Here is a 25,990-nt window from a genome sequence, read left to right on the forward strand (position 1 = left end):
GCCACCCCATTTCTCCTCCCCTATACTAAATCCTCCAGAGCTTAGACTCTGTGCTGAATTCAGTTCCCTGTTTGGCAATAAAATTTTGCCCCTCGGTACTCAACTCTCTTTAACAACACTTTTCACCTACATGTCCCTACAGAGTATCTAAAAACAAATGATATCTGTATTGTAACATTTGCTATTTATATTTCAATATAAGTTAAACTTATTTTTCACAAATTTTCATGTCATATATTAACCAAAAGGTTTTGGAAAACCCCTGGCCTTGTGACTTCTCTGAAGGGAATTCACTCATTTAGATGTTCAATGGACTTCCACTGAGTACCTATCATTTTCTAGGTGCTGAATCTTACAAAGATGAGTAAGATATGGCACCTGCGTCCAAAGAATTCACAGTCTAAGAGGGGCAAAGAGCCCAAGCAAGAAAGGGCTATGAACAGTGAGATAATGACTATAAGAGATGAGTTTACAAAACGGTCTAGGAGTAGAGAGGTGGAGGACTGTCTCTTATTGGGGTCATCAGGAAGCTTATATTTATATTCCTAAATGGACTGTAATCTAACTCTTTTGTTACTATTTTTCTTTCTCGATGGACACTTATTATATTTGTAAAGCAATCTAAACAGAATGTTTAATGACAAAAGATCTCCTACTATTAACATGAATTTTTTTCAAACTGGAACATGTGCTTAGATCATATTAACCTACACTTGCACTTCTCTTGTTAAAATGAGACCTATTATTTTCAGTAGGAAACTACATGGAATGATCCCATGTTTTAAGTGTGTATATATAATATCATCACTAGAACTCTAGCATCAGAAATGTGTATCACATGTATGTGTATGTGTATTTTCCTGGGTGTGAGTATTTGTAATATTTATCACTACTATAAATTTTATATGTCCCTCCTGTTGTAGTCAGTCCACACAATAAAACTAAAAAATACATTTGTGGTACTTGTAGTAGATTTTTCCCAGCATGCCTTCTTTAGAAACTCATCTTCTTTGCAACATACCCTCCCATCCATGAGGTGAAGCAGAAGATGCCATGTTCCTATGATATGACTCCACAAGTGTACTGTCTAGACACCGCGACCAGAGATGATCACGTGACCCAAACAGGGGCAATCAATAACAGTCCCTATAAGTTTGGGAGTTTGTAAATTTCACTTTCCCTCTTGGGTCTTCCATAGCAATATGCAAAACTTGGGAACTTTCGGTGACAATATTACACCATGTGAATCAAAGAACAGAAGTCTGTCCACAGTGAGTAAGCAAAGCAGAAGTGCTGATGAAGACTTGCCATAGGATTCCCAAGTTTCTCACAGGACTCCATGCCCCAGGTCTGTCTCTGACCTGGGATGCCTTGAGATATCCTAATACCTTCCCAATAAATTTTCCTTTCACTTGGGCAGTATTAGACTGTGCATCCAAGAGACTGGCCAACAAAAATGAAAACCCTCATTGGTTGTGATAGTCAATTCAGAATGCATAGTGAATCTGGAGGACAGAAACATTCTATTATATCACGTTCTTGACTCCTTGCTCTTTTGCTTCCCCAATGTTTACTTATTACTATCTTTGTCCCTCACCAAGTCCTACCAATTCTTCCTTTAAAATACCTTTTATAGGGACGCCTGGGTGGCTCAGTCAGTTAAGTGTCTGCTTTTTGGCTCAGGTCATGATCCCGGGGTCCTGGAATCAAGTCCCACATGGGGTTCCTTGCTCAGCAAGGAGCCTGGTTTTCCCTCTGCCTGCCACTCCCCCTGCTTGTGCTTTCTCTCTCTCTCTCTCTCTCTCTCTGACAAATAAGTAAAATCTTTAAAAATAAAAAAATATAATAAAATAAAATGCCTTTTATATCTATACTACCTTATCCATTTATACTATAACTACTTTAGTCCAGAGTTTCTTCGGTAAATGGGCCCCTAACCCCACTCTCCTCATCCCCACATATTTTCCATGCTTTTCTCAGGCAGATTATAAAAATTATACATGTCATGACTCCAGCTTTTAAATTTTCAGTGGCTCTTATTGTTAACTGAACAAAATCTTAAAACTTAGCCAGGCATCAAGCTCTTTCACAATCTAGTTTCCATCTACCTCTCCAAACTTATATACCCTTACTCCCTTCTAGGATTTCTGAATATATTATCAATTTAATTGCCAGCATCAGAGTGAGAACAACGTGTCAGGTACTGTGCTTATGATTTTATTAATATAATCTCCTATAATATACATAGCAACTTTGATGGTTTCAAATGAGTCTGCAAAATCTTTGACACTATTCTCATTGAAAGATGGGGTCTACATTCCCTTTGCCAGACTCTGGGTCAACCTAAGTTTGTTACTAATACAGTACATTAAAAGTGATACTGTTTAACTTCTTAAGCTGGGTGAGCTAGCAATTCCTTGCTAAAAGAAAGGGAGAGAAAAAAAGATGGGGACTAATACCATCTATGTGACCATTTATAATGAAGTGAACAGGCAGTGTAAATCCCTTGGTACACTCACCTCTGGAGGCCTGAAGCACCAGTAATGAGTTTGACAACTTTAGGCCACCATGCTGCAAGGTAGCTCAGGCCACATGGAGAGACCACTGACGCTCCATTAAGAGCCCCAACTAAGAGGCCAGAAACAGCCAACATCAAGTAAAGACACTTAATGAAGATGCCCCCAGATGATTCTGGCCCCCAGCTGTCGAGTCACTCCTGCTGTAACCCTTCCACCTAAGACATTGTAGAGCAGAGTCCTCCCCTGCTCTGTACTGCCCATTCTCAGGATGCACAGAATCTACAACCATAAGAAATGGTTATTTCTTTATTGCTAAGTTTCAAAGTGGTTTCTAATTTAGCAAGATCAACAGGGACCAATTTTAGTACCTGGGAGTAGGGCACTGCCATAGCAAAAGACTTTGGTTTTGGGACTGAACTGTGGGTGACAGTAAATAATCCTTGAGGGGATCCTGTATCAGAAGCTTTATGGGCTTTAAGGAAGCTGTTGCTGACAGCATGAAGGATGTTAAGGTACAAGGTATTGGAAGCTGAAGGAAAGGGGTCCTCTGTCACATAGTAGAAACAAGTCTGGCAACCCTGCTGCCTGTAATGTTATGGAAAATAAGAAATATAAATATTAAACTGTACTTCCTTAGCTCAGAAGACTTTCAAGTAGAATACGGAAAGTGACACCAACACCTTCTCTCTGGCCATAAAAAATCCAAAACAGGAGAGATGAATTTAAGAACAAACTGTCCAGTTGCCAAGCAAAATTTGGAATAGGACTTACTGAGCTTGAAATTAAATTCTTCTCCTTCTCAGCCTCTCCAGAAGGTAAGAGATTCTCAAAGTAAGAAACTGGACTCAGGGAGGAAAAATATAGGTCACTATCAGGAAAAGATGTTCTAAAGATGAAGCCAAGGACTCAACTTCAGGAACTGTTAAGACTTCAGACACTTTTAAAATGATGCCCTTCAAACCTTTTCAAACAGACAAGAGGTTTTCTAAAGACATTAAGGTGGTGCCTTATAAACCTTCTCTGTTAAGCAACAGAGCATCTAAGAGTGTTATGAGCATTACTTTACAAAGCCTCACAGTAGACAAAGGCTCATATTAAAGAGACCCATGGTTTAGTTTTGTCTAATGGAATGGATATAACTTGATACACAAAAAGGTCAAGTTTTTTAAAAAAATAATTATACCTGGGTGCTCCTGGGTTAGCATCTCAGTCAGTTAAGTGTCTGCCTTTGGCTCAGGTCATGATTCTGGGGTCCCAGGATCAAGTCCCAAGTCAGGTTCCCTGATCAGTGGGGAGTCTGCTTCTCCTTCTGCCTCTCACCCCAATCGTGCTCTCTCTCTCTCTCACTTGCTCACTCTTAAATTAATAAATAAGATCTTTTAGAAAAAATTATACCTGTTTTGACTTAAAGCAACAGAGTCAATACAAAATAATAAATAAATAAGCCTTTGGACCCCTAATTTTTTATTGACAGGAAGCAAGCTGAGAAAGCTATTCAATTGCAGACACAAACTAATTTTTAATTACAAAAGATAAGATGTGTTAAAAGGCAAAACTAAGAGGCCAAATGATGGGGCCAAGTACCAGGAAGGACAACTCACAGGGAACAGCACTAACTCATAATTTTAAAATTGCCAACATGTGCCCAGTTGGATTTCAGAACTGCTATGGGCCAGTGACTGCTATGTCCTCCCATTTTCTCCATTCTTGAATGGAAAATCCTATTGAAACAATCATATTCTCATCTCGCCATTGTCTATCGGGGGAGAGAAGATAGATAACAGGTCTTCAGAGCAAGAGAAACCATGTTCAAGAAACAAAACCCAAATAGTCTCATCTACACCAAGACCTAAATTTGATGGTGAGATCCTGGATCTCAGACTTCAGTCTGATGTTATAATGCAGTGAGACCTACTGGTGAGTATATTTTGTACATGAGATGAATGTAAATAATTTGTGGTCCGAGAGAAGATGTACTGATTTGAAAACATGTCCACAAATTCTCTGACACTCCCTATCAAGAGGTGGGATATATGCCCTCCTCCAGCAAATGAGAACCATCCTTAGTGACTTACTTGTAACCACTAGAATGCAGCAGAAGTGATGATGTTTATGATCATAATAACCATACACTATATCCCATAGATATCCTGTAGATATCCCAACTCTTTGTCTTTTCTTAGTAACATTTCCCACCAAGGATTATATGTACACATCATCTGCTTTTCTAAGACCAAACCATCATTCAGTGTCATATTAAGTCCCATCTCCTCCATGAAGCATATCATTAGACTCCAGCCTTAGCAATTTCTCCCTCTTCTAAACGGTCTTGATTTTCTACAACTTTCATTTCACAATTAGTGAATGCCAGTATCACTAAGACACAATTAGTGAATTCATTGCTTTTCTGATGCATATTCCTTGGCTACCCTCTTGAATTATGTCCCTAGACAAGGGTTGAAAATTCAAACACTTACAGAAAGAAAGCAAGTAATACACAACAGTGAAGTTGACATGGTGCAAAAGAAAAAAGTGGTCTGAATTAGGTTACACGAGGAAGCAAATGCTTCATATAAATGGGTTAGTCACCATCCAGCTACAGCACACTGATTTTCTTCATAGCAAATATTACCACCTGATGTACATTTATTTGTTTATTGTCACTCTCTCCTCATTAGAATGTAAGTTCCCTGAGAATAGAAACCTTGTTGCTTTGTTTGCTGCTATATCACCAGAGCCCAGAACAATACCTGACACTCAATCAATAAATATTTGCTGAAGGAATAAATGAATGAACAATTATTGCCAAGTGGGAATGTGAACCCAAGATCTTCCCATTTTTCAAGAGAAGCCAGAAATAAATAATTTTATGTTTAATCTCTCAATTTCTAAATATTGACCATTAATTACAAAAATATTAAGCCTTTTAGGGATGGGTAAACAAAATATGTCTACCAGCTTGGATTCCATTGGAAAGATGCACATGCAATCACTCTACTAGAAGGACTTAAAGTTTTTTACCTTTCTAATTACTTAGAATAGTGCCTTGCAAAGTGTAGAAAACTTGAGAAGTAAATGATGATGCTTCAAATACACACACTTGAGGCACTGTTACGATTCAGCTGTAAATTATTTAGATGCTACTCTAGTTATACTCTCATATCTCAAAGAAAACCGCATCAGCTTCTGATCCAAAATGACCACCTGGATTTCACATGACTGTCCCACCCCAAGATCCTAAAGCTAAACTTCCACTCCCTTCAGCTGTTAAGAGTTCAGAAATGTGATTCCCGTGTCCTCCTCCCCAGTAATAAATGCAAATGAAATGCAATGAAAATAAAAATAGATGGGATATCCAAGGGGTGACCAAAAAAAAAAAAAAAGAGCCAGGTTTTAAAGTGTATTTCCACTGTTGATAAATAAGGGCTCCCAGGGGCAATTTTGTTTTCCTTTTTATTATCCTTAGCATTTTTAGATTATACAATCTAAAATTTTATTTCTGTTGACCTTTTGACGTTCTCTGGTAGCATGTTGTATCTTTCTACATAAAAATTATTAAGCAGGAATTTTAAAATGTTTACTAATTACTTGGATTCTTAACTCTAATAAAAGTCACATCTTAAATAATTAGAGTGTGTCTGGTTTTAAATATGGGTCACTTAGCAACAAGCTTAATTGTGTAGGGCTGAGAACACTTTTAAGATGCTTTAAAGAAAACATACTAGAAAAAACAGTTCCAGTGTGCCCTATGCTGCAAGCTGATGCACAGCAAGCCAGCCATCAACTTTTGAAGACGTCAAGGTAAATGAGATGTCTTGGTGTTCCTTTTCTGTGTGTCGTCCAAATGTACAGCCTTCAAGTATCCATAGGAGACATCAACAAACATCAGAGGAACTCAACATATCAAATGAGTACAAGTCCAGAAGAGCAAAATGTCTTCTGGCCCTCTAAAGCCAGGATTTAGGACCTAATTTTAATGACTATGTAGATTAATTCACTATACACAGCTCTTCAACAATGGCATTAATTTTTTATGGAGGCAGATTTTACTTTTTAAATAGGCTCCACAGTGATTGAAATTGAAAGTAACACTGAGAAAATTTATTTATCCAAACCTATTTTTCAAAATTTAGGTTGTTATAGACCTATGAACTTTCTACAGAACAAGAATATAGGTTTCTATTAACTCCTTTTGTTGCATTCAAATACAATTTCCACCGGATAGGGAGAATCATTACTTGAATTCTTTTACAGACATACAGCTAAAAAGACAAAACAGAGTTCCCAGGGCACATGGCAGGAAAGCCCAAAATTTGGGATCAGACCAATAAAAGTTTGTCTTGCAGCTCTACCACTTGTTTACTTTTTGATTCTGGGTCTTTAAACCTCAATTTACTTTATTCATCTGGAAAAAACAGAATCATAATACCTTGCTTTAGGGGCAACATAAAAATTAAAATAGATGCATATGTATTGTGTAAGCCATTGAAATGAGGAGGAAGTTGTTAACTCAGCATGGCCTGACCTAGCCTGACTAGTGCAATACAATAGCATACAAAAAATGCTTAGAACCTTGCTGTCACTCTTGCAAAAAAAAAAAAGAACCTTGCTGTCACAAATGATAGTTATCACAGAAAGTCCAATTGACTCTTATAATAAATTAAATGCAGAGCATGACTTCTCTAGGCTTCCCATATGTCATGCTCCCCTAAAAACATATTTCTATACACTTGGGTGTTACGGGCTAAAAGAAGCTTTACAACCCTACAGAAATTCTAGTACACTGGCAGAACTCATGGACAAAAATGTTCACTGAGCGTTGCTGTTAATCAGAAAAATTAAAATGTTTATCTATAGGAGGATGACAGATTCTGATATCTTCGCTCAACCCATTCTATTCAGATAAACCACAAAAACATAATTTTTACCAAAAATTAAAATGAAATAAAAATAACTTACAGAATGATATCTATAATACAAACCACTTATATGAAATTTTAAAGCATGGCATCTATTGTAGAAATATATATATACACATACTTGATAATTGTGTGATAATATGCATAGAAATAGCAAACATCAAACTCAGAACAGTAGTTATCTCTAAAGGAGGAGGCAAGGCAATGAGATCAGGCAGGTGCACACAGAGGGCTTCAACTCTATCCAATATGTTTTACTTTCTCAAAAACTAAATTAGACTAGAGCAAAGATGATAAAACGTTTAGATTCTCTAGAGCTGGCTAGTAGGCTTGTGAAGTTTATTATATTATTCTTTACATTTTCTGGATATTTGAAATACTTCACAATAAAAAGAAGCAGCTTTCCCAGTCATATAAATAAAAAGCAATTTCCCAAAGCAGACAACAGTTGTTTCAGAAATACTCAGAAGATGAAGAGGGACAGATATGGTGGGGGTGGGGGAGGTGGCGAAAGGGACAAGAAGGCTGGGTATGGAAAAGACAGTCCTCTTTGACTCTAGAAACCAGGAAGATAATTTCCCACCCCCCAAGGGTTAACAAAAGAATTTAGCTATATAAGACCTGAAGAAGATAAAAATGATTCAGTGTTAATCCAGGTATCAGATTACTAGACAGTGTGTACATTATCTAAAAATATATTTAAGTTTAAAATACTTACTGCAACCCCACTCTTGGTAGTAGTTTCTCTGAATGTGAAGTTGCAGATTGCCCAGGCTAAATAATATGTAGACATGAGAGGGGTCTGTGAAAAGTGATCCGTCACCCATCCATCTTCCTCAAACACGGAAGTTTCCACTGGCATATTGGATAAAGATAAATAGGTTGCTTGATGCTTGATGCTAATTTTGAAAGTAGCCTTGTAGATTGGCTCATCAAAACAAGGAAATGCCTTTCTGGCATGTGTAGGCGAAAACTGAGTAACACCAAGGAATCTGGAAAAAAGAAAATGACATTCTCAATTACATTTATGGCTTCAGTTAAGTTATGACCATTTTACATGCTTCTGCTGATAAAATAATATACTTTGCCAAATCACAAGGTACTGTTTTCTGAACCAAACTTAAGTGCATGAATAGCATGAAAGTATAATTCATATACACTTCCCCTATGATAAAAATTATTCAGGGACATTTTTTATCTCAATTTAAAGTAAATTCTCTAAACCCAGACCAGTGTTTATTAGACAAAACATTACACTTTACAGAAAAACAACTCATTGGCATCCCATTGGCAAATACTGGAGAGTAACAGTTCTCCTTTTTGGTATGCCCCCATTTTCTCCTCTAATGGTGTACAAGTTAAGACAGTGAAACTAAAATCCAAAAGTTGTCCTCAGATATATGTAGAATATAGACCACCAGTGGGAAACATCTGAACCTTCAAATTTCAGCTAGGCACGATCTGATTTTGTTACAGACTTTGAAACCTGACAAAAGTTGGCCTAAATTCTGGCTTTACAACATTCTCAGCCGTATCATCTTGGAGGATTACTAAATTTCCCTAAGGTTTAGGTTTTCATTGCTTGAAAGGAAATAATCAAGCCTAACTTTTAAAAAGTACTGTAAAGCTTAGTGGGTAAAGAGGATATAAAGCATGTATCACTGTGAAAGATGAAGAGCAACCATCAGGCAGTTAATAAATGGCAGCCCCTGATTCACAATGTCTTTAACTTTCTTGGAGTGGTTTAACACATGTTTATATTGAATAATCCAGAGACTATTCATTTTTACAACTCATAATATATATTTATTACATAAACTATAACTATGGTATTATTATGGTAATACCATATATAACACCAAATTATATATGTTAATACCATATATAATATAATACCAAATATATATACCAAATATAATACATGCAAATTTGTATAATAAATATCTATATAATAAACATGTTGATGTGCATATGTGTGTATATATCTATATAAAGTATATTTAATGCCCTCAAGTTTTCAGATCAAGCTGCAAAGTTGCATTTCATTAAAACTAACTAGAAGCAACCTCTACATTCTTTCACAGTGATGGTTACAAATAGAAATACTCAAACTAACTTTAAGGACACTCTTTTAACTTGAAAAAGAAACCATTACTTATGAAAACATGCATGATACAAATCAATTAAACTTTTCTGATAATACTAGTTACAAAACTCAATATAAGGCAAGTCAATATCAGACCCTTCATAAAACATTACTAAGTACTGAAGTCATTTCTTTAAAAGACTCTCCCCCATAAGTAGTTCTGCCACCACTCCCCTCTCCATCATCCACAATGTTCCTGGTTAATCTAACATGGCACACTTTCCCACTGAGCCCAAACTTGGCCTCAGAATTATTCTCAGCATAACACTTCAGGCAGCTACTAGCAATCAATAGGAGTTGACATGTGCATTGAATCTTATTGGCTATCCCTGGCTCAAACCATCAGATGTAAATGTTTATACCTTTTTAACATTATGACGCTTACATTTATCCTTGAGAGTCTACTTTTTTGAAAGTTAATTTTGAAATAGGTAAGAATAAGACATTTTAAAAGATTAACTGTATACATACTCTCAGAAATAGAATTTTGGGGAGTTATCTTAGAAACAGTACTGGGTTGCTACCTACCAGGCTTGGGTAACAGCTTGAGCCTATTTTTTCATTAGTAAAAGGAAAATAATAATGCTTTCTACACTTTCCTTCCAAAGCTGTCGAGATGATAAAATGATATAATATATGGGAAAGAAGTTTTAACTACAAATCTTCAGACAAATATAAGATTAAAGTTGGAAGCAATCTTAGAAACAAACTGTCCAGCTCTCATAAATTTCTAAAATGAAAAAGGAATTCCAGTAGGATTAAGTGATTTGTCCAAAGTTACACTGGCAATTAGTACAAAGCTGGGTCTAGAAGTCACATTTTCTGCATCTGAGTAACAATTAGTTATATTTTAAGAGTGGTAAAATAATCTTTAGCCATAACTTATAAACAATGTTTTAATTCGACTATTGGTAATAAAAGTTCTTTCCAAAAATGCCAGTACATGATAATATTTTTCCTTATGATTTTCTATTGATAGTAATATCGTTTTGTTTAATGAAATGTCAGTACCTTTTAGTTAAAATGTACCCATTTACAATTTGCTCTTCACATGCCTTTGTCTTCCATAATGTTTTTGAATCTCATCTTTCCATCTTATTAATTGAAATGTCCACTGAGCTTGATATTTCTTTCCTGAGCTGTTTAAAAGTTACCTACAGGATTCCATATATGAGTAACAAGTGTTCTTTTTTTTTATTTTTTATTGTTATGTTAATCACCATATATTACATCATTAGTTTTTGATGTAGTGTTCCATGATTCATTGTTTGTTCATAACACCCAGTGCTCCATGCAGAATGTGCCCTCCTCAATACCCATCACCAGGCTAACCCATCCCCCTACCCTCCTCCCCTCTAGAACCCTCAGTTTGTTTTTCAGAGTCCATCATCTCTCATGGTTCCTCTCCCCCTCTGACTTACTCCCCTTCATTCTTCCTCTCCTGTTATCTTCTTTTTCTTTTTTCTTAAAATATGTTGCGTTATTTGTTTCAGAAGTACAGATCTGTGATTCAACAGTCTTGCACAATTCACAGCGCTCACCGTAGCAGATACCCTCCCCAAAGTCTATCACCCAGCCACCCCACCCCCCCACCCCCAACCACTCCAGTAACACTCAGTTTGTTTCCTGAGATTAAGAATTCCTCATATCAGTGAGGTCATATGATACATGTCTTTCTCTGATTGACTTCTTTTTAACTTTCAAGTATCTGAGAACTCCAGTTCCGCCACTGACAGACGTTGTCTGCTGTGTATGAGCTTTCCACTATATTAGGTACATGGTAGGATTTTTTTTTTTAAGATATAACCTTTTTTCTATGGACTCTGAGAAACAAACTGAGGGTTCTAGAGGGGAGGGGGTGGGGGATGGGTTAGCCTGGTGATGGGTATTAAAGAGGGCACGTATTGAATGGAGCACTGGGTGTTATATACAAACAATGAATCATGGAACACTACATCCAAAACTAATGATGTAATGTATGGTGATTAACATAACATAATAAATTTAAAAAATTTTTTAAATAATAATAAAAAAAGATATAACCTTTTTTGTCCTTAAGGTCATGATAAGGTAGACAACTAATAATTTGGGGGAAAGTTCTGCAAGAATTCAACAGAAGGGTTGTAAATAGAATGTACTAATCATTAAGTAAAAATCAAAGGTGTCCTTGGCATTAAGTAATTAATGGGTAGGAATTTATTAGATATAGAAGATTAAATACCCCTGGGTTAATGAGAAATTCATAAACCAAATATTTATGCAGAAGAATCATATTGTGTACTCTCTTTTTGCCTTACATAGTAAGTAAATATGTTAGTAAAGCTAGCAGTTTAAATCACTGATTCTCAGGGTTGAAAGGAATATAAAGACCATCTAGTACCTTTTTCTGCAATTAATATTCTTAATGAATTCACACACACAGTATATATCTATGCACAGAGGGCCACCATATATTCTGATATTGTCTAAATGAGGAAATACCAATTTCACAGTCTGGCAACTGAGAACGATTGCAACTGAATTTCAATTTCAGTATTTAGGAAATCAGAAGAAGTCCCTTGGTAACGAAGAGCAGTTGGACTGGATTACTTTTTTAGGTCTTTTCCAAGCTTGAGATTCTATAACTGAACAAAATTGAGAAATAAAATATTCCCTGAGTTTGACGAGATGTTTTTAAATATTAAATTACACTACAGCTAAATAGTTTTTTACTACAAGCTCTATTATGCATTTGTTTCTCTTAATCATCATTCTTGAGTGTTCAAACACTGAGGAGAAAAAGATAAGTATATATGCTTCCTTCCCTCAAGCAGTTTATACTCTAATGAAAGAAATTAAACAAATACCCAAGCAGGTATTCTATAAAAAGCCATGACAAAAAAGGAAAGTGTACAAAGACATTACATTCTCCTGAAGCAAGGCTTCTCAATCTCCGCACTACTGACATTTTAAGTTGGGTAATTATTCTTTGTTGGGGGCTGACCTGTATCCTGTAGGATGTGTAGCAACATCCCAGGGCCTCTACCACTAGGTACCAGCAGCACTTTCCACCCCAGCTGTGACAACCAAAGGTGGGGGGGTGGGCAGGCAATTTACCCTGTTGAGAACCACCTGCCTTAGGAACAGAAGAGGCTTCACAAAGGAAAAAGTGTAAGAATTTGTCTTAAAGCCTGGGTAGTATTTTAAAGGTCAGAAGCAGATGAAGAAATGAGGCAGAATCCAGGTAGCACAGAAATAAGCCTTTAAAAAGTGTTGACTCACTTATTAAGTGAGTGTGCTGTCTGTCTTCTCACAGATTCTGGCTTTATCAAGTCTCAGCATTGCCGGTCCATCTCTAACATCTCTCTCACCCTCAATAGCCCCCTGTCTAACAGAGACCTAGTTCAAGCCTCTGTCCCCTCAACAGGCAACAGTGTCTGTTGGGTTTCAAAAATATCATTCTGTCTTCATCGTATGTATGTTAGGATTGCCTTCAACTTGGTGGAAGTGCGACTTCTTTTCTGTTTAATGTCATTAAAAACATCAAAGAGGCCTCTAAACAAGGTGATTTGGAGTAGAAAATAATAAATTTGGGTTTTGAGTAAATTCGAAGTAAGTCAGAGGTGGTAGCAGGACACCAGATAGAAGAAATACAAAAAAATTAATTAAAAATAGAAAACAATATACAGTATGGATATGAGATACATATGTAAATGCAGCTAGAAGTAATATAAAACAGCAGGAGGCAGAAGGTAATAGGGACAAGTATTTCGTTTTCTGTTTTTCTCCTGCTTTTTTTAAACAAAATCATTTTTATCTTTTAATGAATCTATTACCATGAAAAATGCCATTTCCAAAAGTGACATCCTAGAAGTGTCATTCCAAGAATGTCACTTTAGCATAACTAGAGAAATATAAATAATATACATGTATTTTAATTCTCTTCTATCTAAAATAAATTACTTTATTTCTTAACATCTTGCCTATTTGACATTTTGGTTGAGCTAAGAAGGAGAGCGTAAAGCTCTGTGTTGCCTCTGAAGGATACAGAGAATTGATTTCTTCTTATTTCTGCGGAAGTTCACTAGGCAAGCTACTTGTGTCAAGTCATTATGATAAGATCCAGCAGAAGTAATGCATTAACGTTGGCTGATATTGCCAACAAATTACTGTATGTGAATCAAAACAATTTCTGTTCCATTATTTTCAGTTTGCCTTTTTGTAAAGTTAAAATATGCAGAGGAAACCAACATTTGCATGTCACTGTTAGTATTCAGATTGATTCATGACTTTTCGCTGTGGAACCCAGCCAAACCAAGAGAACCTCACAAACGGCATGCCCAATTTGAGAGGTTTCCATCTGGACCACACCTAAGCATACCACACATACAGCATTGAAAAATGATCTTTGAGCTTCCTTCTATCGCAATTGCAATTTGCCTGGTGTTGCAACTGTTAATAAAAACTCCCAAGATCTAAAGAAAAGTTCCAATGGAACATCTAGTTACTATTCCACTGTTTGCAGGAGATGGACTTAGTTACAAGGTCATGGAAGTTACACATGTCCCATTTAAAGTTAAGGTTGTTAATCAAAATGCAAATTATTACTCAATGACAAAACATTTTAAGCCAAAATGGGTCGTTGTTTAGACTGTGTGTTTTTATGTACTTCAGTGAGTCATTAAAACTCTGCCATTTCAGAAGAAAAGTACTCCTGCTGAATATTCAGTGCTATAAGCAAGCGTGTAATCTATTTTTTTTAAATAACCATTCTAGTAAACTAAAAACATAATGCAATAATGCCAGCAATATGTATGTAGGAAGTGGTGCATGTGTGAATAATCGTGTTACAAAAACAGAGCACAATATTCATAATTGTTTTCCTATTTATGTACTAAATACTCTTACCAAAAATGAGTCCTGAGTGGTTTGATCACCATCGATGAAGAGTATTATGAATGCACTAAAATTACCTTTGCAGGCCAGAATATTAGGTTCTCATAAGAATAAACAAACTAGTGTCTGAGAGTCATTTGTTTAATATTGGAAGGAGGCAAGGCATGATGTAAGTATTATGAAGTACCGCTACTGTCAGAACTCAAAGTCTTGGGAACAATAATAGCAGATGACTAGTGTGCCTTTCCTTTGGTACATGGGGTTTTTCTATTTGTCACACTGCCTTCCAGTAACAAGGAAGGCACCCCCTCCCCCAACCCTTCAGTCACTGGTCTCTGCTATTCTCACTGTTGACAGAGAGCAGGACCATAATTAGAAAGTTGTACGTTCCCTTTGTTTCACACTCTCTTCCCGCTCTCTCGGCCCTCTTCAGCTCTCAGTGCCTGGACCAAGCATGGGTTTCCCTTGCTGTGCAAAACCACAGTGCTTCTCTTCATTCTCTTCAGGGTGGAGAGGCTCTGCTTCCTCATTTCTGACTTTTGAACTTTGCTTAGGGGAGCAAACCAAAGAGCAATGGAAGGAATGTCCATGGTGACCATTGTTCCCACTGTCTTGCTAGTAGGGAAAAACCCCAAGGCAAGAATATTGACCCTATATGACCTTGTACCAATGCAAATAGTAGAAATCCAGCCATGGAATAATATAATATTAATACCCACAAAAGAGCTTACCAATTGTCAGACATGGCTCTAAGTGCTTTATTACTTAACTCGTGATCCTCACAAAAACCCTATGAAACAGGGTATCGTTATCCTCATTTTCCAGATAAGGATACCAGACACAGAACAATTAGGAAATTTGGCCAGGGTCATAAAGCTAGTAAGTGGCAGAGTCAGGTCATGAACCCAGGCAGCCTGGATCCAGAGTCCCTGAACACACCAAGCACACACATGCTCTTCCATCCAGCAATACAACCAAAAGCAGCCTAAACCTATTCTTAAAAGAGATTAAAAGTAACCAGTAGTGGTAATTTTTAAACTTCATTCTTTTTCTACCCATCCTCTGATTTTTTTTTTTCAGTTGTGTGGCCACAGGGAAAGATCTGAATAATTAAACTAAAACTTCATCCTGCAAGTGAACACAGGTCTACACTGGGAGGAATCAATTCAACTCATCCCTGGAAAACCAGTGCTAGAGCTCATTATACCACGCAGCCACTCATTTATTCAGAAGCAGGGAAGACAGGAGGGGTGAGCTGGGGCCCCCTCACCCCACTTCAGCCCCACCCAATCTTGCCAATCTTATTCCCAACACCACCATACATTGTAGCCATGTGAAATCATTCCAGATTGGCCAGGAAACTGAGAAGATTGGGGGGCGGTATCTTTCATCTTTATATTCTCCCAATTTCTATGTAGTGAGTGAGATTCTACTTGCTGGAAAGAGCATCCACTCTCTAGTGGCAAAAAGCAGGATGATATGCGACTTTGAAAAACTCTGGAGGAACCCAGCCACTGTTGCAAATCTGAAAGCACACAAAGGACAGACAAATAAGTAAAAGGAAGTGGGTGATTTTGACAATGATGATGATTGTCATTGCTGGCTGGTGGGAGAATGAGCATGGAGTAAAGAGGAACACCCTTCCTTACAAACTGCAAAACGTTCATGTATTAAAGATCCATCATTTCTTCCTTGCTCCTTTTATATCATTCTTTGAAGCTGTGCTTAAAGAACGGAGTCTGATTCTTGTCATCACATGGACAAATGTCCCCATCCTCAACAAACCTAAACCACACCCTGTACTACTGCCTCAAGCCCATCCCCATACCCAGTGGCAAGAACTGGTTTGAGGAAATAAACATGCCTTGCAAACCAAACAAATACCAGAGAACCAGTCACAGGTCCACCTTTGTTTGAAAGAGATCCAGAGCAGATAGGCCCTGTTTAGGATTTAGAGTACTTTATATACATAAAAACACAGGCAAAATAATTTAACTCTTTGAGAGGAAGTGTATATTGTATTACTATCCAGGGTAATCAAATCAGATGGCATCATGGAAAACATGGCAAGACAAACACCAGTTGTATGGATTTTCCTACCTAAATGAGTCATTATTCATTATTAACTGATCAAAGCTTTTTAAAAATATTTTCTAGATTTAGTTTACTGGTGACATTCTGAATTGTGACCAAAATCCAGCATGGGACTCTGGCCATATGGTTACGTGTGCCTGACAGGAAAACAATGAGCTAAGTTCATTAAGGAGTTCTATTAAAAAGTTTTCACAGAAACAACCGGTTCTTACAGATTTTTCAGTTCAGAGCCTTCTATAGAGGAGCAAAAAGACATAAACTCTAACTTGCTCATATAAAGGTATCTCCTCACCAGAGTGAATGAGAGAAATGAGGCTGCTTTCAATATAAAAGCCATGTGGTGGTTTTCAAGTTTTTATTAAATATCATGATTATTAATTCAGTCCAGGAAAGTACAAGGCATCAAACCATGTACACTAATACCACAGAAAATCAAATGCCTATCCATAAAATCCTCTGTTCTCTCCACAAGATGCTCCACAAGATTTTTGCAAGAGAGTTTTTTGCAATTCTCTGAGAACCACAATGTTATTTTCCCATTCTATTTGGAGATCATGGTTTCTCTTTAAAATAATCTTTCATGGAAAAAGACCACCCATTTTTATTTTGTCTTCTGTAACTGTGGCATGTTATAGACCCAAAGTTTGTCAAAAAAAAAAAAAAAAACTGTCTCCCTTTTGAATGTGGATAGAATATTCATTTACTTTGAGTAAATTTCCTCCTTCAATCCAACCATCTGGTTCTAAATTAAGGTACCCTACTTTGAACATGGGTATGCTTGCCATCTGGTTACCCGAAAGCAGCAATTACTTCAGGTAAATGAACATATACCTAATTCTAAGCAAGTATATTCTACTATAGGATACTATGGCATAAATATACACCCTTTTTATCTGCCTGCTATGCACCAACTTGAGGAAAAAATGAGTATGTGTTCTGCCCAATGGAGATAATTTACTGCTGTGCGTAAACATTTCAAATTCAAGAGAATTTATTTATTTGCAATATTCAACTAGTGGTGAATTTTCCATTACCCGAACTATCAACTGAAAGTAGAGGAGCCTAGGGTTTCAGGGGAGAGTTTGTCCTCTACCTTTCTCCAGTGCAGTATGGGAACCAGAAAAGGTAAGCGTTCTCTGTAGGACAAAACCAGGTCCCATCCAATGCCTAGCGAGGGAATAAAACCTTCCAAGGGTCATAGGTATATAGCAACAGTGAAATCTAATTTTCCTGCCCTCACCCAAATTCTTTCTCTCAGACCTCCGAGAAGTAAACCAAAGAATCAGATTGACTCCTGGGTATTAATGAGTTGTCTCCATATAGGCTAAGTAAGGTGGACTGAATTGTAGTAGTGCTCTTTTAAATATTTCCAGTTGCTCGCTGTGACTCCCCATTGGCAGAATAAGTATTTATTTTTATTACAAAGATTATCCAACAATTAACCTGACAAAAACTACAATTAACTAAAGACCATGATATTTAATCATTAATCAAATGAAAATTTAGAATTTGCATCTATGTCCTCTTGGAAAGTGCTTTAAAATATCAAATTACAGAGCATTTGGGGGACGAAATCATCACCAAAGTCCAAACCTGGCTGAGTTCCTGACATTGGTATGTTTAAAAAATTCTCCCAGTAGTCATAGTAATGACAACAATCAAAAAAAAAAAAAAAAAGATTTAATAGATGTAATGGTCACATAATTGTGAACAGAGATTTCCTTTGCCATATCAACTCCAGTTAGAAACACTCAAGAAGTTATCATATTCATTCCGGTAATGAAGGGGAGAAAAAACAAAGAGAAACGAGAACTTTCTCTAAGATGCTGTTTAGAAACAAAACCATCCTGACAGCTCCAGAAATATTGAATCCAGATTTTCTATTGGGATGCAGAATACAGCCACATGTGCTCTAGATTAAACTTTCAACCAAGTCATTTACATCTCTGGGAGAAAACTGAAGGAGAGAGTTTGAACACAAATATGCACTAGGGGTACAAGAAAACAGTTACGGGTCAAGCAAAAACATCTGGTCTTTTTAAGAGTCCTGTTAATTTGAATGCACTGACCAAAACAAGCTCAATTCCAACAAATATATTTTGGCATGGCTCAAAACACAGGATTTGTTGGAAGTATTTATTTCACCAGAGCAAGATTTATCAGTGATATGCAACTCCCACTATTGACATTTTGATATAAGCTTGTTTCCAAACACAACATGCAAATTTGCCTTCTACGCCTTTTCCCCCATATTTGATATGATGGTGGGTTTTAAAAAATGTATTTATTCTGTATTGTTTAGAATATGTTAAAGGCAGTGGTGGAAGAGGGTTTCAATTATCCACATCTGATTTTAGGAGTTTGAAAATGAATATACAGTCACTTATAGGAGGCTTTAATTACCATACAACTACTGAAACTTTGGAAAATTGATCTGAGGTTGCTTCATAGCACTCTATAAATAATAAAATTTTTGTGTTCTCCCATAACACACTGAAATTTCCCAGCCTCCTATACAATAACAACTTCTGGGAGTTTCCAGCCACCATAAGCCTTGGTCCATCAGAAAACCAAAGTTTGAGTCTCACCTCTCTACTGACAAGCCTGCTGATCTCAGGCACCTGGGACTGATCTCAGGTACCTGGGGCTGCTCTGAGCCCCAGTTTTCTGCTGTTGTGAAAATCATTTGAGAACAGGAGAGGCTCTGTCAGGGGCATCACTGCTAATCTCCAACCTGCCTCTACTTCTAAGGTTGTCAATTTCTTTTTTAACTTCATTTAGGTTGTTTGCTGGCCCTATCGTCAATTAATCAAAGTTATTTTAAATGCAATGGATTACTGCAAAAAGTAAAAATCACTTTTTTATTCATTCAGTAATACGCTTGAGTGCTGACTATCACAGGACACTCATAACAGCTTATAATTATAGAGGACACTCTATATGCCAGGTATAGGGTTAAGTGCTTTTCAATGCATTTACTCATGGACACAATAATAGTAGTACTATTATTGTCACCAAGTTAAAACTAAAAGTATGGGCTCTGGAGCCAAACCGCTTGGGTCTAAATCCCTGCTTTGTCAGCTCACTGTGTGACAAATTACTTGACTTCTCTGTGCCTCCATTTCCCTATGTGTAAAATAGGAAGTGTGGATAGCACCTTCCACGTAGGGTTCTTGTGGGACTAAGTTAATATACTTTGCTGGATAAGCACTAGATAATCATTGTCAGGAGCTGGTTACTTAGATTCATCAGCGTCTTCAAGCCTTCACCACAGCTAGTGCTGCATCTGGGATTTGAACCCACTTCTGTTTGACTACGAAATCTGAACTCTAAACAAGTGGTGAAAAGCCCCACAGCCTCTCAGAGAAAAACAAAAAAGAAAATACTGCCCAAATCTAAAAAGCATCAAAGGCACTCATTAACAAGGCATTTGAGACTGAGGGCTAGCTTTCCGAACTCTTTTCACCACTAGAGTTATTTCCAGAGGCAGTAACTCAAGAAAAACAGCAAAAAACTAGAGTCACTCTGTGTTTGTGTCGAGAGAGCTGGCAGCACCTGCAAGGACATTTCTCCTTGGCATTAGCCAGGGCAGCCTCCCCCGGACCCCTGTCGCCCTCCCCAAGTCTGTCACCTGGACCTGCTCGTACTGCTCCGAATCTCAACTTCCAGTTTTGGAAAACTTCATGCAGCCAAAGCTCACTCTCTGCTCCGTGCCTGCCAGGTAACAATCGAGATGGGCATGTTGGGTGGGGTTGGGGGGTGGATTTTTGCCCTGCACTGTCATCTTATCTGGACGTGCCACAGCCCTGGCCTTTGGCCCTCACGAGTATTTTCCCTCGACGGTATCTTGGCAGGGTTTTGATGTCACCCTGGCATCGCTCAGATTTCACACTACCCTTTAAAAATTGTTTTGCGCCATGCTGGCTAAGGAACTTTGGCGCGAGGGAGTTCCAGACTAGAGGAGGGGGTGGTATTCACCGTTCGGCGCTGGTGAGTGTGTGGAGTCGGCAGCAGAGAAAGCCCGGGCATCTGGCAGACCCCAAGGGTTCTGGGTGATGGTCCTACCCCACCTTCGCTTCCTTCACCCATCCCTCGCTTTTTGGTCTGGGAAGCCAACCCGGTCCCCCGGGTCGCCGGCCGCCCAGCCGTTCGAGCAGCCTGGCTGGGTGGGGCGGTGCCGGGCACCGCCTCCCTCCGTACCTTCTCTCCCCGTGGAGCACGTAGGAGCTGCGGAAGAAGCCCAAGAGCTCGTTCTCGATCAGGGCGTTGTAGATGATCTTCAGGTTGTAATTCCTCTGCGCGTCCAGGGTCCTATTCAGCACCACCACCAAGACCTGGGTTTGCGGGTAGAGGAAAAAACCGGCCACCGGGACAGCCCCGGCCACCCGGTCCTCGGCCACCTGCACCTTCTCGACCGCCACCCGGGAGGCGTGCAGCACGACGTAGCGGGTGGCGTTCCGGCACGCGATCTCCACGTTGACCTCGCCGGAGAAGGTGAAGTTCTCCATGAAAGCGGTGAGCATTAGATTGTAGTGCAGCGGCTTGAGGTGGCCCGACAGGCGCAGCTGCGTCCACGGCTGCCACTGCTCCCGCTCCTCCTCCGACGGCGGCTGGGCGGACGGGGTCCCAGGGGTGGCCTCCCCGCCTGCCTCGGGCTGCGAGGAGTCCCCGCCAGCCTGGTGGTTGCGCCGGGCGGAACCCGGAAGGCTCCCGTTGCCCCCGCGCGCTGGGAAGCCGGCGAGACCGCCGTCGGCGCCCGGCGCTGTGCTAGCTCCACACTCGTCGAAGCGCAAGCTGAGCAACACCGCGAGCATGGTGACCGCGAGCAGCGCCACGATGGACACGGCGAAGGCCAGCACGAGCCGCTTGTGCACCGTGATGTGGCGCTCGGTAGTGCGGGGTCGCACCCCCACGGAGTCTGTCCACGGGTCCGAAAGCCCCCTGCCGCCGGCCCGGAGCGCGGCGTCGTTCTCCCCCATGGTGGCCACGAAGGGTGAGCTGCTCTTCTCAGCCCCCTCCTCCTCCTTCTTCTTCTTCCTCTTCTTTTTCTTCTTCTTCTTTTTCTTCTCCTCCTCTTGCTCCCCCCGCTCGCCGTCCAGGGCCATCACACAGCCTCCTCCTCCTCCCCCGCCCCCTCCGGCACCCCCCGCGGGCGGGCCACCCGGGCCACCGCCAGCGCAGGCATCAGAGAGCGCACGCGGGCCGAGGGCGCGACGCCAGCTGGGACCCTGGAGACGCCGGCCCAGGTTCTTTTAAGACGGGTTCTGGCCGCAGGCGACAGCAACCTCGGCGCCCCCCATCAGCCCCGCCTCTCTCCGGACACTGGCGGCCGAGGCGCGGGGCGGCGAGCTCTGGGACGCGCCCAACTTAGGGAGCTTCTCGCTCGCCCCACCGCGCGCTACTTCTCCGGCCCGCGCGGGCCACCGGGGCACATGCTGCCTCCGCCCCTTGTGCGCCTGCGGCTCCCGGCTCGCCCTCCCCAGCGCCCAGCTCTCGCCTGGCTATCGGCGGGAGCCTTTCAACCGGTCCTCGGCTAGAAAGGACAGGGAGCGGTGAAGAGGGAAGTTAGGGCTTCCGCTTTCTCTCCCCACTCCAGCGGTGGCGTTCAGTCCTCTGGGTGGGATGTGCTCGCAGCGGCGGCGGCGGCAGCAGCAGCAGAGGAGGCACCCGAGCCATGCACTCCGCAGCGGGGGGCGAGAGGATGGCCGGGGAAGGAGAGCGGGGTGAACCAGGCGGGCGAAGTCCCAGGGCCGCAGAGCTGCGCCGGGAATCTGCCCTGAAAAAGCCGTCTCCTCCACCCTGGACACTTTAAGCAGCGGTGGCGGCAAACGGCGTGAGGTTGCAGACCGGACAGCGAGCCTCCCTCGTTCCGACGTTGCTCTGACCTCCGGAGATGACAAGTGAGCAAGAAGTGTCCTGTCGGGCCATCCCCTTCAGGTAGATGATGCTCCGGGTTTGCTCTGTATCCCCGTGGGGAGAGCCGGAGTGCGTGTGTGCGAGTGCGTGTGTGTGCGTGTGTGTGCCCGTGTGTGTACACACAGTCTCCAGGTCCGGATTGCCAAGGCTACTCTGACTGCGTTCAGGGACTGAAACTCCCGGAGAAAGGCAAAGGAGAGAGCGAGAGAGTGTGCAAGGAGGCAGGGAAGACGGGAGGGAGGGGAGCGGCTGAGCGGCAGAGGCAGGCACTGGGAGATTAGAGAGCTTTTCTCCGCTCTGTCACACCAGACACCCACAGCCACAGAGGGGGTTGCTGAGCCGCCTGCAAGAAGTACATTGTAAATCTTCAGCGCAGCCAGCCCGGCAATCTCCCTTTCCCCCCCAGCCCCCGCCCCGCCCCGACTCCTTAGCCTTACCGCGCCTCCCGGGAGGGATCCTTGGAGGCTTTGGCTATTAACACCGAGAGCAAAGGAAGATCCTGCTGGGGAGTCGTGGCTGTATCACATTTCACATCAGGCTCGCCAGAGGATTTGGAGGATTGTATGTAAATTGAAACAAATTCTCCAAAGCCTGACTACATATATTGTGTGATGAGTCCAGGTGTGCTGTACGAAAATAAGGGTTAGCAATGAAGCATTAGAATCCCCCAGAAGTAAGGTTTAAATAAAAGACGTCTTTTCCCCCAATGAACAATTTCTGTTTTTAGATTGGGGAAATGATTAAAATCTAATGCCTACATTCAGTGTAACATCCAGAGCCAAAAACTTGAGACTGAGAAAAGCTGAGGCTCTGAGTGAGCCCCATCACTGGGAACTAACTACAGCAGTGAACAAATACATTCCATGATTGATCAGTTTTTCACTTCACCCAACCCTGATTACTTTTTTGCAGTTTTTAGTGTTATCAGGAAAATTGTTTAAACTTTTTTTAGGACAGTTCTCAAGATGAAGTTTTGCTGATAGCAGGAGCATCAAAACAGGTCATAGACTGTTGGCTGGTTATGGACTTCTAAGTTTATTCAAGTTTTATAGTGCAGAGTGTATATGAGTATATGGGATATGCAAACCTTAGGATTTGTGTGAAAAACCTGAATTGGAACAATATTCAGAAAACAGCCACCCCAGAGGTAATAACTAAGAGGCAGGACTCTCTAGTTTTTAATAGAACAAAGTGGGATGGACTTCAGGGTCAAAAAAAAATGAAGAATAAAGAGAAAATAAAGAATAAAAAGAAATAATTCCTTTTTACATGTTTCTTTCACATCTTCAAATCCTGAAGGCATTTTAAAAATCATGTCCATAATTATTTTCTTACAAAAAGGAATGTTAAATGCTCCTGGCTTCGTAGTCCTGAGAATATACAACTAAAATATTGTGTTTGGCTTTAAAAGCATGACCAAACAGAAGAGATGGAATACACATCAACTTTAGTCTGACAACCACTGAAAACACAGCCCTGCTCAATGAAGCTCTTTTCTGTTTATCCCCAGATGGGATACATCCCTAGTGCCATACATTCTAAAGGTCCATTTGAATCATTTTTAAATGATGATGAAAAGAAGTGCCAGGGTGGGATTTTTTTTTTTTTTTAAGCATGTTGTATGTGGGCCGTTAGCAACAGACCAAGGGAAATGCCACATTCTGTTCAAGTTACTTTTTTCTGCTCTGATTTTAAATCTCCATGCTCTTGCTGTCCATATGTATCTGGCTGTATGCATTTTAAGAGTTGAGGAGTTGGGATCTGTTAGTTTGTTTTCACAGAATCAGGAAATATGATACAGGCAGGCAAAAAGTACTGTGTGACTCTTAGCAGGTCACCAGACTTCCCTGACCTCAGGGTACTAATCTGGCAATTCAGGATTATTGACCTAAAATCCATGGATTCAACTCACTGAGATTATCAGAGGGACCTGGAACCCCAAGAAGTTTTAGAATCACTACCTAAATGAAGAGTTCATCCACCAAGGAATCGCTAAGACCTTTCTCTAAAATATTAGTCAAGGAAAGATTCAAAGAAGGAAGGCTTTTTTAAATGTTATATGTATTTTATTGAGGTGTTTATGTACTTCTGAAAATTACTACAAGGCAGCTCTCAAATATTTGGGAATTTAAGTATATGTTTACCAATTAGTAAAGTCACTACTGCCTGTGATTTAATTAGTAGAAGGATTATTTCTGAAACCCAAGTGGAGCAGACCCAAACTTATTAACACAGAGTGGACACAGCTTATTACAATAGTGATTCCCTTAAAATGTAACTTTACCCAATAAACATCAGGTCAAATGGGTAAATATTTCTTCCTCTCATATCATTGTTACAAAAGGGTCCCAGTTAAGTCTTTCTTTTTTAATTTCTGAAGGTATATAGCACCCTTCCCCTGAGAAGCAAGCACTTTGTAAATAGTTTTTTTAATATTGTTTTTCTAGAGAATGTCCATTCTACCCTCAAACCAAGAAAAAAAGGCAAAATTTCAGATTGTGTACCTGACAAAAATATTAAAGAAATGACTCACTAATATTTCCATAAAGAAGTTGCTTTCAGTGTTGCCGATCACTAAACTGGAGTTTTGACTTTGCTAAATGCTAGAGCCATTTAGTGGGATAAGACTTTCCAAAGTGCCTGATAGTTCTCTCAGAAATACATTCATTGCTGGGAGAATTTTATGGTTATTTCTTTAGCTAACAAAAGTCTTCAAAGTCATTTTGCAGCCATATTTGATTTAGGAACTTGTAAAAGTATGAACATTTAATATACACGAGGCCAGCAGAAATTATGTTTAATTAAATCTATCCCCTTGGTCCTGTAAATAATCAAAATGAACTATCTTCAGTAAATGCACTGGCCCAGAGTCTTTACTCTTTGATCATCATTGACACCAGAACTGCTTTTTTTCTTTCACTTTGGTTTGTATGTGGAGGCACAATTTAAGTGTTCTTAAGTACTTAGTCCTTCAAGTGTGATTGGCACTTCACATCCAGAAGCAGCTTGGCTCAGAAGAACTAAATTCCACTCTGCCCTCACCTCCCTACATTATCTTAACCTAGTCACTTTATAACTCAGTTTTCTTGATGTGTTAATGTATAGGAGCTAGACAGGTAGCTCAGAGGTCTCTTCCAATTCTCAAAGTCTATGAAAGAAATTCCAAAGCTAATACACTAGACTCTTTATGCTCTCAAGTGATTTTTAATTAGTCTCTATTGAGAAGCCAAAAAAATTCAATTAAAAACTCAAAGTTCAGTGGGTAAAGAGACTTTATGAGAATATACTGTATTAGCAAAAACATGGGGGTGTGGGTTGGAGAGAAAACAAGCCCCACCACTCTGGCAGTGAACAGAACAGATATATTTTCTGAGTGGGTTGTGTTCCTGAAGACCCCACACAATTAGAGACGACGAGTGCTGACAATGAATGGCAGAAGTCTATTTACTAGCTGAAGTGGTGCCGCCATGTGGCAATTATAAAAAGGCAGTTTGAAATTTGAGATTGTGATAATTTTTTCT

General features: G+C 40.0%; 1 protein-coding gene across 2 annotated transcripts in view; it reads right to left on the reverse strand.

The window, feature by feature from the left end:
• The window catches only part of TRHDE (thyrotropin releasing hormone degrading enzyme), a 364,978-nt gene extending 342,885 nt beyond the window's left edge, over positions 1-22,093 (reverse strand). For both annotated transcript variants that reach the window (XM_027595212.2, XM_027595211.2), the window contains exons 1-2: positions 20,754-22,093; positions 8,157-8,430 (exon numbers count right to left, since the gene is read on the reverse strand). In XM_027595212.2, the coding sequence (XP_027451013.1) occupies positions 8,157-8,430; positions 20,754-21,658 (1,179 nt within the window). In that variant the 5' untranslated portion in view covers positions 21,659-22,093. The remainder of the gene's footprint in view (positions 1-8,156; positions 8,431-20,753) is intronic.
• Between the last annotated feature and the right edge of the window lie 3,897 nt (positions 22,094-25,990).

This window comes from Zalophus californianus, chromosome 9, assembly GCF_009762305.2.
Source record: "Zalophus californianus isolate mZalCal1 chromosome 9, mZalCal1.pri.v2, whole genome shotgun sequence".
Lineage (NCBI taxonomy): Eukaryota > Metazoa > Chordata > Mammalia > Carnivora > Otariidae > Zalophus > Zalophus californianus.